This window comes from Gekko japonicus, unplaced genomic scaffold, assembly GCF_001447785.1.
Source record: "Gekko japonicus isolate JY-2015 unplaced genomic scaffold, Gekko_japonicus_V1.1 scaffold3794, whole genome shotgun sequence".
Taxonomy (NCBI): domain Eukaryota; kingdom Metazoa; phylum Chordata; class Lepidosauria; order Squamata; family Gekkonidae; genus Gekko; species Gekko japonicus.
In genome coordinates, this window is record NW_015167656.1 from 94,545 (window position 1) to 108,991 (window position 14,447).

The 14,447-nt window shown below is 47.2% G+C and overlaps 1 protein-coding gene across 1 annotated transcript in view; it reads right to left on the reverse strand.

The window, feature by feature from the left end:
* Positions 1-14,447, reverse strand: part of DEAF1 (DEAF1, transcription factor) — a gene marked incomplete at its 5' end in the record, with an annotated part of 39,283 nt that overhangs the window by 10,209 nt on the left and 14,627 nt on the right. The window contains one exon of the mRNA XM_015414109.1: positions 7,891-8,141. Coding sequence (XP_015269595.1) covers positions 7,891-8,141 — 251 coding nt within the window. The remainder of the gene's footprint in view (positions 1-7,890; positions 8,142-14,447) is intronic.

The following is a 14,447-nucleotide window of genomic DNA, read 5'->3' on the forward strand; positions in this document are numbered from 1 at the left end:
GCGGTGGGTGTTGCCTTCTGACACACTTCCGGTGATGTCAGGGGGTGTGGCATATGCAAATACGTTATGCTAATGAGTTATGCTAATGAGCTCCTGCAACCTGTTTTTCTACGAAATGACCCCTGGGAATTCTTTTTAGCCAAGTAGCTCTTCTGACAGCCCCCCCCCCCCCGCCCACAAAATATTGGTTTGACTAGATACTTCCCTCTCCCCCGTCCATCAGAGTCCCTAGAGGAGACACAGCAGGAGATTTCACTGACCAAGGGGAGGATTCTTAATGAAAGAAATGAGACGCACGGACATCCTGTGCCATCCAGCCTGTGCCTCAGTCGGTGCCTTTTCCCTGGAGAAGTTTCTGTTGCGTGAGCCCACATTCCTGCAATCATTTTTGAGTGAGCTCAGATCTCTGGACTTGATGTCTTGCAAGCACCATGAGAACAAAAGGAGAAGAGGATCTTTTGTTGTTGTTCAGTCGCACAGTCGAGTTCGACTCTTCGCGACCCCATGGATAAGATCTTGCCAGGCCCTCCTGTCTTCCGCCGTCCTCTGAAGTTGGCTCAATTTCATGTTCGTTGCATCGATCTTCTTGTTAGCTTAGCCTTCCCTCTCCTTAGTTACGGTTGCACATTCCAATAAAAAACAGGCTCTGTCACCTAAAACGCACCACGGATGGGAGTGGTATCGGGGGAGTGTGTTTGCCACATAAAATGATCTTTAACCCATCGTCTTGTTAGCTTAGCCTTCCCTCTCCATAGTTACGGTTGCACATTCCAATAAAAACCAGGCTCTGTCACCTAAAACGCACCACGGAATTCCTCTTTCATAACACTTGCACTGATCAATAAAATGGAGGCGGCCTTCCTTTAAGATGTAACCCTGCCATTTCTGACTGCTTGCTGGGTCCAAATGCCGAAAGGGGGGTCCTGTATCTTCATCAGTTTCACTGAAGGGAGAGTTTTTCCGAGCGCGGGAAAAAGTTTTTTAAGGCACATGGAAGGTACAGGAGCTGCGGTGGCTCAAGTGGTTAAGACGCTGAACTGCAGGCTGTGGAAGGTCAGTAGTTCAGCAGTTCGAGACCCGGGTGCCGCATGATGGAGTGAGCTCCCATCTCTAGTTCCAGCTCCTGCCAACCTAGCAGTTCGAAAGCAAGAAATTGCAAGTAGATAAATAGGGACCACTTCGGTGGGAAGGTAACAGCATTCCGTGCACCTTGGTGTTTAGTCATGCCAGCCACATGACCACAGAAAAGTCTTTGGACAGCGCTGGCTCTTCGGCTTTGAAACGGAGATGAGCACCGCAACCCTAGAGTCGGATTCGACTGGCTTTCGAGCAAGGGAACCTTTACCTTTTTTTAAGGTACAGGAACTCACTCTGCCATGTAGCCCTATCCCAGGGGAGCTTTAGATCATTAGGAGAACGATCTTTAGCAGCGGTCTTCTCTCACCTTCGCAAACCTTCTGTTTTCAGTGACAGTTAAACACTGACATTTGCACTGATGACACGAAAACCATGGACTTGTACCAACTACGTCGCTCGTCCACGTGGACGGAATATTATTGTTAACATCCAAAATACATATTGTGAAGCTCACGGCACAGGTATGGGCCTTGAGCTGCTTCAGTTCCCCAGAAGAACTCGACGGAATGCAATGATGACTGCTTGAATCACGTATAGTAAGAGAGATGTTTCTGCAGAGTGGAGCCTCAAGAATACAGTGTCCCCTGAGGTATGTGTCTTTCAAAGTTTATGGATACCTCAGTTACCCTCATATTGTCGCTTAGGCATCTGCACTGTCGTTATGTTCCAAAACAGATCTTAAATGGGATGAACAGATGCAATTGTAGATGGGACTGCAGCCTGCACAATTTATTTTCCTTGTTCTGCAAGATCTATAGATGCCACCTGTCTCGCGTGAACAGAACGATAAGGAAAGGAAGAACCTGTGTAACTTCTTAAAACAGGAGATGATTATGATCCCACTGAAACTAATTTTACAGAAGCTCTTCGGTTCCTGTCTATGCAAATGTTATCCTCATTGAAGGTTTTGATTAGAGCAGTAAAGATACAAAAGTTAAAGCCCAGGTGAAATTACATTTCAAACGGTTTTCCATTTCAAATACTTCAAATTTTTTTAAAGTCCAAAAACGTTTGTTTTGTAAGTCTCATGCTCAAGAGGATTCCAAATTGCAGATTCAGCAAAACGCAAGTAGATTTCTGCTTGGACTACTGGGCTTCCCTGCTTTCTTTTGCACACAACCCTCCCACCAAAAAAAGTTGCTCCTGTCAAGAGACTCTCCAGAAAACCATAAAGAGTAACTTTTTTAACCACTCCCAAATCCCGGGAGTTCTTTCTCGTTTCCAGCATTGAGCATATGTCATTCTAGCAGTCGTAATCATATACCACATTAAAGTCCGTTTTGCAGTGTTGGCTTCTTCCATTTTAAGTCCCAGAAGTAGCATTTCAGGCTCCTTCTTAATTTTACATTTCATAATTTTCTCCATCTCTATATGGACCTCAGTCCAAAAGTTTTTTGCTTTGTCACAAGTCCACCACATATGGTAGAAAGAACCCTCTATTCTTTTACATTTCCAACATTTGTTTGATAGTCGATAAGATGATGTATAGTTTGACTTATTGATATATCCTAATAAAATTGTTTAAAAAAAAAGAGAGAGAGAGACTCTCCAGAAAAAGCATGGGATGTTGGCAGGAGGAACTGCAGGTGGAGGAAGGGAAACAGAGAAAAACTGGCCACTTGCTTCCTGCCCCCATGCCAAGAGCGCTCCATTCGTGCAAGAAGCCCTTTCCAGGAAAGCCCTGAACACTACTGGGGAAACAGATTTCAGGACAGGGAAGGTGTTCTTCTATTCATGTGATTTCTAAATGCAGGAATGTTAACATTCATAACTTAAATTTGCCTGCTTAGAAAAACTAACCATTTGTGGAAATGTTAAAAAGCTCCTTATCCTGAAGACAGTTTATCTCTGTGGAAAACACAAAGATGACTTCACAGGCCTTAGCCACAGGGGTCGTTTCCTGCAGGAGCGCACAGGAGCAGAGCTCCGGCAGTAAAGAGCACAGGGGGCGGGCACATGCAACAAGCCACACCCCCTGCTCCCAGCAGCCCTCAGTCAGAGCAAGCAGCAGCCAGGTAAGCTGCAGAGCCCCCACCCCTGGTCCAAAACAGTCCAGTGGCACCTTTAAGACCAGGTTTTATTCAGGCACAAGCCCTCCCTCCTCTGCGAGGACAGATCTGCACGTTTCCCCCCCACCCCCAATAGCTAGCAATCCAAAACAGTCCAGTGGAGCCTGAGTGGTGGGTGTTGCCTTCTGACACCCTTCCGGTGATGTCAGGGGGTGCGGCCTATGCAAATAAGTCATGCGAATGAGTTATGCTAATGAGCTCCTGCACCTCTTTTTCTACGAAATGACCCCTGCTTAGCCATATCTGATCACAGGGCGTTCAACGAATCGACACATTTCCAGGCAATGATCGTTCATCCGGAGGCATGGCTGGGGATCAGTATGAAGGCGGCTAATGCGCACGGCCTCTCAACTGTCCTTCTTCCTCCCGTAAACACAGCATTAAGAACATGAGCCTGCCTAGACAGGAAACGTGTATGTATTCATTCCTCAACCAGGGGCAGGGGCCTTCTCGGTCCTGGCCCCGGCCGGGTGGAACTCTCGGCCAAATGACACATCGGGGCCCTGCGGCGGGATCTGACGCCATTCCTCAGGGCCTGTAAGGCAGAGATGTTCTGCCAGGCTTTGGGTCGAGGGCAGCAACAGTTTTTTCCTTGGTTGGCAAAACCCCCCCCCTGCAAATTGCTGTTATGAGTTCCCTCTCCCCCTGCCCAGAAACTGGCCCACTAGCCCCGAGTTGGGGTAGGAATTTCCAGGACGCCATCATCGTGGACTCTGTCGGGGGTTTTAGAATTTTATTCTGTTAGAATTTCAAGGTTTATATGTTTTTATGGCATTCTGCCCTCGTGTACATTGCCCAGAGCCCAGCGTAAGCTGGGATAGGGCGATTAACAAATTTAATAAATGATGATGATGATGATTCCCAGGGCTTTTTTTGGTAGAAAAAGCCCAGCAGGAACTCATTAGCATAATAGGCCACACCCAACAGCAGAAACGCATTAGCATAATAGGCCACACCCAACAGCGGAAACACATTAGCATCATAGGCCACACCCAACAGCAGAAACTCATTAGCATATTAGGCCACACCCCATGCCTTCCCATGACTTACCCGGGCGCCCCGTGGTTGCAGGGAGCCCGGACAAGCCCCCCCTTGAAGGGAAGGCAGTTTAAACTGCCTTCCCTTGGGTTGCCCGGGTGCCCTGCGGCTGCAGGGACCACGGGCAAGCTGGCCCTTGGACAGGCTGGGGATGGCATGGGGAGGCATTTAAATGCCTCCCCGATCCTTCCAGGGGGGCCCCGGCCCGCCCGCCTCGGAATTGCCGTGTGTGTGTGGGGTCTGTTCTCCAGGCCTTCCCTCTGTAGCCATGCATGCAGAGATTTTGGCTGTAGTGGCTGTGGCCAACTCTGAAGCCAGCCAGCACTCCGTTCCTGTGCGTTCCCACCCAAAAATAGCCCTGAATTCCCTCGGTTTTACCCCAGATGTTTGGGAGAAGAGTGCTCAGCCAGCCCTGCCAGGTGGGAGGAACAGGGTTACTCTTAGGATCCTTTCCATCCAGCTGTGCAAGCCATCATCTTGCTCTTGATGCTGCCACCAAGGCTGGATGCCATTTGTCACCAGAGTGTGCAGAAGAATCCCCCTCCTGAAGCAGAATCTGGCTCAGCTGTAGGAACACCCCGCCCCATCACTACCTCCAGGGGTCATTTCCTGCAGAAGCGCACAGGAGCAGAGCTCTGGAATAAAGAGCCCAGGGGGTGGGCACATGCAACAAACCCCGCTCCCTGCTCCCAGCAGCCCTCAGTCAGAGCAAGAAGCAGCCAGGTAAGTTGCAGAGCCCCCCCTGGTCCAAAACAGTCCAGTGGCACCTTTAAGACCAAGTTTTATTCAGGTACAAGCTCTCCCTCCTCTGCGAGGACAGATCTGCACGACCCCCCGCCCCCCAATAGCTAGCAATCCAAAACAATCCAGTGGAGTCTGAGCGGTGGGTGTTGCCTTCTGACACACTTCCGGTGAAGTCAGGGGGGGGTGGCATATGCAAATAAGTTATGCTAATGGGTTATGCTAATGAGCTCCTGCACCACTTTTTCTACGAAATGACCCCTGACTACACTTCAGCAGAAAAAAGCGCGGGGGGGGGGGGGGAATGCTAGGCTTCCAGAGAAATCTAGAAATATAAACCACGTACCCATCTAACAAAAGTTCAAAATATACAGAGGCAGTTGTCAAACTGAATAATCACACAAGCAGCTGTGTTTCTCTTATTTAAGAGGAAGGGATACTGACTCGGCCTGTGTTTTATTAAAACACCTAACTCTGGAAAGTAATTACATTTGGTTACACAGCATATCTTCAGGCACAAGCAGGAGAATAAGGTAGCAGGAAGCAGCTTGTGGAATAAGAATGGTCGGTGGGCCGTGGGTGGAAAACTAATCCTCTCAGAGCCGCCATAGGATACAGCACTAGAACAAACAAATATACCATGCTATACCTTCATTCCCTGACTGGAGAAATATACCTAGAGTATGCCGTCCCACTGTATTTACTTCACTGCCTAGAAGCAAAACAGGGAAAAAAGATTTGCATCCAAAGGCTATGGAAACGTCACTGACAACAGATGGCCTCAACCTCTCCTACACGAAGTGCTTGACTGCTCACATTCTATTTCAGCCAGTTGTCAGACAACAGATGTAAATTATCTACCTCATTACGTGGAACAGGAAAGAGCATGTCACAGTATGAATTTGACAGGTTTCAATATAGGGGGAAAAAATGAAGTCTATCGCACAGAAAAGAGCACAAAAGTCCCTCACAGCAACCAATTTAATGCCTCTCCTTAGGAAACCAGCTTCCTTTATTTTTGCTGATGGCAACATCATCCACGCAGCAATATCTTTCTTGTATAGTAATTCTGGAGACTTGAGTCACTTGCTTTTTCTGTCCTGCACTGCTAATTCAAAATATATGCCCCGCTCTTTCAGGTTGCTACTTTGACTTCGGTTAGCACATTAGGCATTACACAAATACAGTCTCAATATTTCCCTTTAAGGTGCAGTGACCGATAACATTTTACCTTTGCTCCAGACCTACAGGTCAGCGCTATACTGATCTAAGGTTAACAATCCTGCGTTATGTTGCTCTGAAGTACATGGCTTATTTTAATGGTTTTTTTGTTGTTTTTTTGGAATGTGTAGAAATTATGGATTTCCTTGTTTAGGTGTGGAGTTGAATGGGCTTATCCATGTCTTCTTCTGCTTATCTGACAACTGTTCCAGGTGGGTAGCCGTGTTGGTCTGCAATACAAGAGCAAGATTCGAATCCCACAGCACTTTAAAGACCAACCGGATCACCGGGGTAGAAGCTTTGGAAAGCCAAAGCTCTCTTCATCAGATACTGACCGCTGAATTACGGATACATTTAAGTGAAAAGGATAAGCAAGTGAAGTACTGCTGAACGGTCCCCTGCTGGCTATCTAACCTAACAGCATCACTGAGCACTTTAATTGCTATATATGATTGTTTTATCTTGTTTTTACATGTTTTATATATTCTGGCACATGGTGCCCTTAATTGTAAGCCGCCGTGGGTCCGTTCGCGGGGAGGTAGGGTTGCCAAGTGAATTTCACTCACTGGCAGGGGAGCCTCGCCGCGCACCGGGAGCCGTCCCTCGTCGCGCGCGCGCCGCCAGCACATCACCAGAAGTGACGCGCGACGTCAATCACGTTGAGGGCGTGGCCACGATCGTCGGAGGGAAAACCATAGAGTTTTCCCTCTGACGATCAGGGGAAATCGGGCCTCCAAAGCGGGGGTTTACCCGCCACCTGCCCCCACTTGGCAGCCCTACGGGGAGGGCGGGATAGAAATTTAATAATAATAATTAAAAAATAATAATAAATCTTGGTGCTCTTTCTACCCCCCTGGGCTACTCCCCTCCCGTCCCATTTCTCTCTCTGCCGCTTTCCGTTTTTGAAAGCCTATATGATGGAGACAGTTAAGTTGAGCAAAACGATTGCCCTAATTTGTTCTGAACGTAAGACAAGAGTCTGGGATGCTATGGTGGGCCCAAACGGAGATTAGCCTTGGCACACAGCAAGGACACCCAGCTCTTACAATCGCTCGGTGAAAAAGCTTTGTGCCGTTTCTAACTACCCGGAAAAGGGCTAGAATTCACTGCATTGCCCTTCGTTTCATCAACGGCAGAGATGAATAACACCAGGGCTATTTTTGGGCAGGAACGCACAGGAATGGAGTTCCGGCTGGCTCCCGAGTTGGCCACGCCCAGCAGGAACTCATTAGCATAATAGGCCACACCCAACGGCAGAAACTCATTAAGATTGGCTACATTAGGGGTGTGTGGCCTAACATGCAAAGGAGTTCCTGCTACAAAGAAAGGCCCTGGGTTTTGACAACAAACAAGGTAAACAGAATAACAAGCAAAAGGTGGGTGTGGCTGGATGACCACATTTCTGGTAACATGGAGGTGTGGCCTAATATGCTAATATGTTTCTGCTGTTGGGTGTGGCCTATTATGCTAATGAGTTCCTGCTGGGCTTTTTCTACAAAAAATACCCTGAATAACATTGAAATACAGACGTTTTCTGCAATACGAGTGACGTTACAAAGCTGCACAGCGGCCAAACCTCCACTCTCCCGTGAAAGAAACCAGTTGTGCGGGGGTCACTTCTTGAACAGCTGGCTGTGGAGGAACTTTTGACCCAGAAGGGTTTCATTTCTTGTGTTGCGGTTACCTCTTTCCTCTCCGCGTCGGCTTGAATTTTTGCTTGGGTGACGGCGGCTTCTCTGTACGAGGAGGTGGCCTGCTTCGCTTGTTCAATGAGATTCTTCAGCTGCTGAGCCGTGCTGAGCAGCGAATTGACCATCTCCTCAAGGTACACCCAACTTCGTTGCTCTGTCATTTCTAGTCCGTTCACCACGGAAGAAGATATGGTCTTGGTGGGGGTGCTGGGTGGCACAGCCAAGGCGGGAAGCGAGGTCAATACTAGAGATTTAGAGAGCAAAACAAACCCATGGAATTAAAGATTTCAACCCAAGGTCAAGCTGAATTACAACAGGCTGTATTAACTTCAGACGCTGAGTCTATCCAGTAGGGCTGGTTCACTGCTCAAGTGACGCGGCTGCGAGGGGCGCCTAAGCAGGGGCGGGGGCCGCAACGTGGCAGAAGACAGTGGGTGTGTCTTACACCTACCATTGTCTCCTGCGCCGGTAGAGCTGCTGCCTTGGTGGGCTGCAAAATCCTTTCCTTCGCAGCCTGCCTTGGATCCTGCCAAGGGCAGGTGCATACCTCAACCATTTCGCTGCTACCTTGGATCCAGGGGCGGATTCACCATGAAGCAGACTAAGCAGGTGCTTAGGGCACCAGGGCCAAAGGGGGCACCACACAGTTGGGAAAAGGGTGAAAAGAACTTTATGTAGCCCAAGCTTGGCTTAGTATGTACAGTATATTGTGTTATCCTATGAATACATTTTTTTATCAAACTTTTTATTTTTGGATATAACAACATATTAAACATTACATCTTTTCTTTTAACAAATATCCTTTTCTCTTTTCTCCTCTCCCCCCCTCTCAGTGGCTTCCCGTAATGCTCCCCCTCTCCTTTCCATTTTATTGTCCCCTTATCATTATACATTGTCTCTTTCACATTTTCAGGTAATCATTTCAGATAACATTTTCTCACTTTCAAACCTTATCTATTACCATTCCCGCTCTTAATAACTATCAAAGCAAAGTAAACTATTTTTAACATCCCAATTTTTCTCAATATACTCTTTAAAGTCTGTCCATTCTTCAATCCTATGAATACATTTTTGTATTGCTGCAACCTACATCGTATATCTGGCCAGACAGGTCGACAACTAAAATGGACTGGGGGTCAGTGTGGAAAGGAGGGGGGGGCACCAAGATTGGTCAGTGCTTAGGGCACCGGTGAGCCTTCATCCGCCCCTGTTTGGATCCATTTAAAGCAGACTGCAGAGGAGGGTATTACTTCTGCGGCCTCCTAGGATCATGCCAGCTGGGCACGATGGGAGGTGGGCATTGGGGCTGATAACTAGCTTGAGCCATCCCCTGTTTTGATAATGCTTCGTGGATGGCTCTACGAGAGTCATACTAGGGACGGAAATTAATCTCCCTGGAAGCGAATGGTTCTTTAGATTAAATAGCATGAGTACACGACAGTTGTGACTCATACTCGTGTCTACTAACTGATTAGGGTGGCAATTGCCACGACAGGCTGAAGCTTCCCGTCTTGGGAAGCTACCATGGCAGATACCTCTACACTGCTTCCCAGAATAGGGGAGCGTTCTGCCATGTCCAACCCCCCCCCCACTGCAGTGGATCGCTTCCTCTTCCTAGGTAAGTGAGAAAGGACAGTCTGGAATAGCTTGAAGCAGTCCATATTACAGGCACAGAGGAAGCCTAATGGTATCATCAGAAACCACGGTGAAGTTCCTCTTTGATTACACACCCTGCTCCTCAGCAGTGTGTTTATGCAGAGGACCTGCTCAATCTCTCGCTGGAGCCATCGGTTCTTCACAAGAGAGGCCCAGTAGCAGAAGGGAGAACTCAGGGACACAACAAGTCCATGATTCTCCTTTGCAGGGGGGGGGGGAACGTAGGGGGGAGAGAAGTACAACAGGAATGTGTGAAGGCTACTGAAACAGTCATATTTCTTAATGCTTTAAAAGAAAGCTTGCATGGGTCCATTGAAGCATCATACCTGCAAAGAGAAGAGAACTGGCTACAGGAACCAGCCCCGTAACAGGGTAGTTGCCTGCTGGCGGCTATATTTTCCTACAGAAGGAGTCTTTGCAAAGACTTTCTCCTTAAATTATTACATTTTCACCCATGTGACTTACCGCCAATTGTGTTTTGCTTCCCTACTTTATTTTCAGATGATGACTTGGATATAGCCTTCTGTCTCAATCATCTGCCATGTATTAGATTTGCAATTTATAGTATGGCTACATTGCGTGGGTAAACATATAACCCTAAGAGTTTTCATTGAGTTAGTAAAGAAGTTTTCATTGAGTTAGCCAAGAAGGCCAGGCTCGCCGTGACGAGGGCCAGGGCTTTCTTGGTGGCGGCTACTTAGTGGTGGAACGAGCTACCGGAGGAGATCAGGGCCCTGCGGGATCTATTGCAGTTCCCAACAAATATCCTCGATGCTACCATAGTGCTACTTGAAAGGTACGTAATATTTCACAATGATAAAGCCAGTGGATTGCGCAAGGTCAGTGAAATAAGGTTTACAAGAAGGTCATGATCCTAAGAGAATCTCACCAATACAGGTGACTCACAAAGAAAGCATGGCATGTTCACTCTTTTAGGGAGAACATGGGTGGGGAAAAGTATTTTTAAAAAATCCAAAGTTATCTGGTCCTCGAGAGCTGGGAAGAGAAAGGCCTCAGTTTTGCCATCTGGCTCACTCCACTGAGTGACTCGGGACGGCGTTGAGCTGGAACTCAGCCACTGTAGTCATCTTAATATGCCATCTGAATAGGCAAGTAATGAACTGTACAACTAATAGCACGTTATGGTTCTTATGTTTTTATCTGTATTGTATTGTTGTCTATTGTTTCATTGGTTTTACCGGCAATTGGTGCCATCGCTGTAAGCCGCCCTGAGCTCACCTGTGGGGCGGGCGGGGTATACATTTAATAAATAATAAATTAATAATAATAAACAAAACAGATGTTTGCCCAGTTGTGTTCACGGGATTAGCAGTATTTAATGTGAATTGGAAAACTATGCTTTTCCTCGACAAGGATGTATTCGCAGAAGGGAGCGTTTTCCAGCTATTCGTTTTTCTACACGGTAAGGAACAAAGCTTGACATTTTCATCCTGCCTTTTTGTCATCCAAATATAGCGACTCACGGCAGCGAACATAAAAGAATGACATCCAATTACCACAAATATGACAATCCAAAAATGCATTCATAAAATATTGAACTAGTTACCCATAATCTACATACAATTAAAAGCATGGGTAAATAGGACAGGCTTTACTAGGTATCAGGCAAATGTAGGTATCAGCCAGTTTGGTGTTGTGTTTAGGAGCGTGGACTCTAATCTGGGGAAACTGGATTTGATTCCCCACTCCTCCACATGCAGCCGCTGATGTGACTTTGGGTCAGTTACAAGTTCTGTAAGAGCTGTTCTCTCAGGAGCAGTTCTCAAAAGAGCTCTCTCAGTCCCACCTACCACACATGCAGAGTTCCCTTTAAGCGGAGTTAGTGTGAGCTAGCTCACAGTTTTTTAGCCTCCGGCTCACAGATTTTTGCCTTCGCTCGGGAAGCAGGGCTCCAGAGCAAAATAATTTATGCAGCAGCTGAATCGCTTGCTCACAGCTTCAATGCCAGTAGCTTACAATGTAGAATTTTTGCTCACAAGACTCCACAGCATAGATGGAACATTGCTCACAGGGTGTCTGTTGTGGGGAGGGGAAAGGAAAGGAGTTTGTAAGCCACTCTGAGACTCCTTCAGGTAGTGAAGGGTGGGGTATAAAATCAATCTCTTCTCTCTCTTCTTCTCTGGAGAAGGCGTTTCATAATGGGTAACCACCATGGAAAAGACCTTCTCTCTGGCAATGACTCACTGAACTTCTAAAGGCAGGGAACTCAGGAAAGGGCCTCTGAAACAGACCTTAACTAACAGGCGTAGGTTCATATCAGAGCTAACCGTCCCTTAATAACAGTGTGTTAATCATCTGACCATTGTTTTCAAATACTGATTCAGGATTTCAGCTGACTGGACTGGACCGGTTAACATAACACAGAGCTAAGCGTCATCCTTATATTGATGAGGTCCAACTTAACAATAACAGTGATAGACAGGGGTCATTTCCTGCAGGAGCACACAGGAGCGGAGCTCCGGCAGTAAAGAGCCCAGGGGGCGGGCACATGCAACACCCCACCCCCTGCTCCCAGCAGCCCTCAGTCAGAGGAAGAAGCAGCCAAATAAGTTGCAGAGGCCCCCCCCTGGCCCACCAGGTACAAGCTCTCCCTCATATGCGAGGACAGATCTGTGCCGTCCCCCCTCCCAATAGCTAGAAATCCAAACAAGTCCAGTGGAGCCTGAGCGGTGGGTGTTGCCTTCTGACACACTTCCAATGATGCCAGGGGGTGTGGCATATGCAAATAAGTTATGCTAATGAGTTACGCTAATGAGCTCCTGCACCTCTTTTTCTACAAAATGACCCCTGGTGATAGACCTGGCCCTTTTTTAACGTGATATAAGCAGCTACCACAGGCCAGAGGTGACATTGTTTTATTTATTTATTTTTAGACATTGCTACCATTTCCCTCCCCAGTGAGGACCCCAATTATCAACAAGCATTCTTTGGGAGCACTCCGTTAAGGAAGTGTACACAGCACAAACCCGTAATTCTAGCTGGGTACTCAAGGAGCTACAGCGGTATTTTATAACCCCACTCAGTCAAAAGCTGCTGAAAGATTTCCAGATAAAGACAAGGCTCAGGAACACTGAAGCTACCTCAGTGCAGAAAAGGGCAACGAGAATGATCAAAGGGTTGGAAAACTTTCCCTATGAAGAAAGGTTGACGCGCTTGGGGCTCTTTAGCCTGGAGAAACGACGGCTGAGGGGGGACATGATCGAGGTTTATAAGATTATGCATTGGATAGAGGTACTTGTCTCCCTTTCTTACAATAAAAGAACTCGTGGGCACTCCATGAAATTGCTGAGTGGTCAGGGTAGAATGGATAAAAGGAAGTCCTTCTTCACCCAAAGAGTGATTAACACATGGGATTCACTGCCACAGGAGGCGGTGGCGACTACAAGCATGGACGGCTTCAAGAGGGAATTAGATAAGCATATGGAGCAGAGGTCCATCGGTGGCTATTAGCCACAAGGCATAGTTAGGGACTTTGGGGCAAGGGATGCTCTGTATTCTTGGTGCTTGGGGGGGTCAACAGTGGGAGGGCTTCTAATGTCCTGGCCCCACTGGTGGATTTCCTGATGGCACATGGTATTTTTGGCCACTGTGTGACAAGAATGTTGGACTGGATGGGCCATTGGCCTGATCCAACATTGGCTTCTCTTATGTTCTTATGTTCATAAGCAGAATGGAAGCAACATTGAACAAGGTTAAGAAAGGATGTGCCTGTCAGTTGAGTGCCTCTGGCATTGTTCCACCACAATATAGTCCCCCAAAACGGAGGGCTGATAACTGGCCTGTGGTTAGTGAGGTCATCACATGGCTCCAGTATTGCCCTTTTCAAAGGCATCAGGAACCTCCCCTCCCTCAAATAAGCACTGATAATCTCCCTCAACAATGGCCCCAACTCTGTCTAACTAATCTTTTAAACCCAGGAAGGTCAGAGATCTAAACAAAATGCAATGGCTTTCCCAACCCAAAATAACATGTTGACAAGCTTTGAGGAAAACACACAGTGAATTATTCAAATATGATATATACCTTGATCTGGACTTTGCCCCATGTGTCACATCCAAGTTGGATCAAATCTGAGTGACGTGATCAGGGGGGGGAAATCAAGCAAAATTGTCACACCTTATCATCATTCCCTGTTTGGCTCAATAACCAATGTGATGTAGTGGCTAAAATGTTTGGTTAGATTCTGAAAGACCCAGGTTCAAATCCCTTCTCTGACATGAAGACGCTTGTCGGGTGACCTTGGCCATTCACTCTCAGCCTACCTTCCTCGTAGTGCTGTTTTGAGGACAAAATGGAGGAGGGATAACCACATATGTCATCCTAGGCTTCTTGAGGGAAAGGTGGGATAAGAATGTTCTTGTTGTTGTTGTTCAGTCGCACAGTTGAGTCCGACTCTGCAACCCCATGGACCAGATCACGCCAGGCCTTCCTGTCTTCCGCCGTCCTCTGAAGTTGGCTCATGACTAAACGCCGAGGCGCACAGAACGTAAGAATAAATCATTAGCTACACAAAAGAGCTCCTCTGGATGGGATTCTGATGAGATGATAGTGACATAAAAGAAAAGCCCCTTTACAATCATAATCACCATAAAATGGTTCTTTGGCTTACTTTGTCAGACTCATTGAAAAATTTCACTTGGTGCGCCTGCCCCAGATACATCCTAACACATGTTTTGCTCACGTCTCATCAGTAATCCCTGGAGCTAAGTCTCAACAGAGGCGCAACTGAATGAATAACTCCACAAATGTTGAGAGAGAATCAACAAAATTGCCCCTCACATTCAGTGGAACGATTCCGGAAGAATTCCAGAAGAAGAATTCAAGAAGAAGAAGAAGAAGAGGAGGAGGAGGAGGAGGAGGAGGAGGAGGAGGA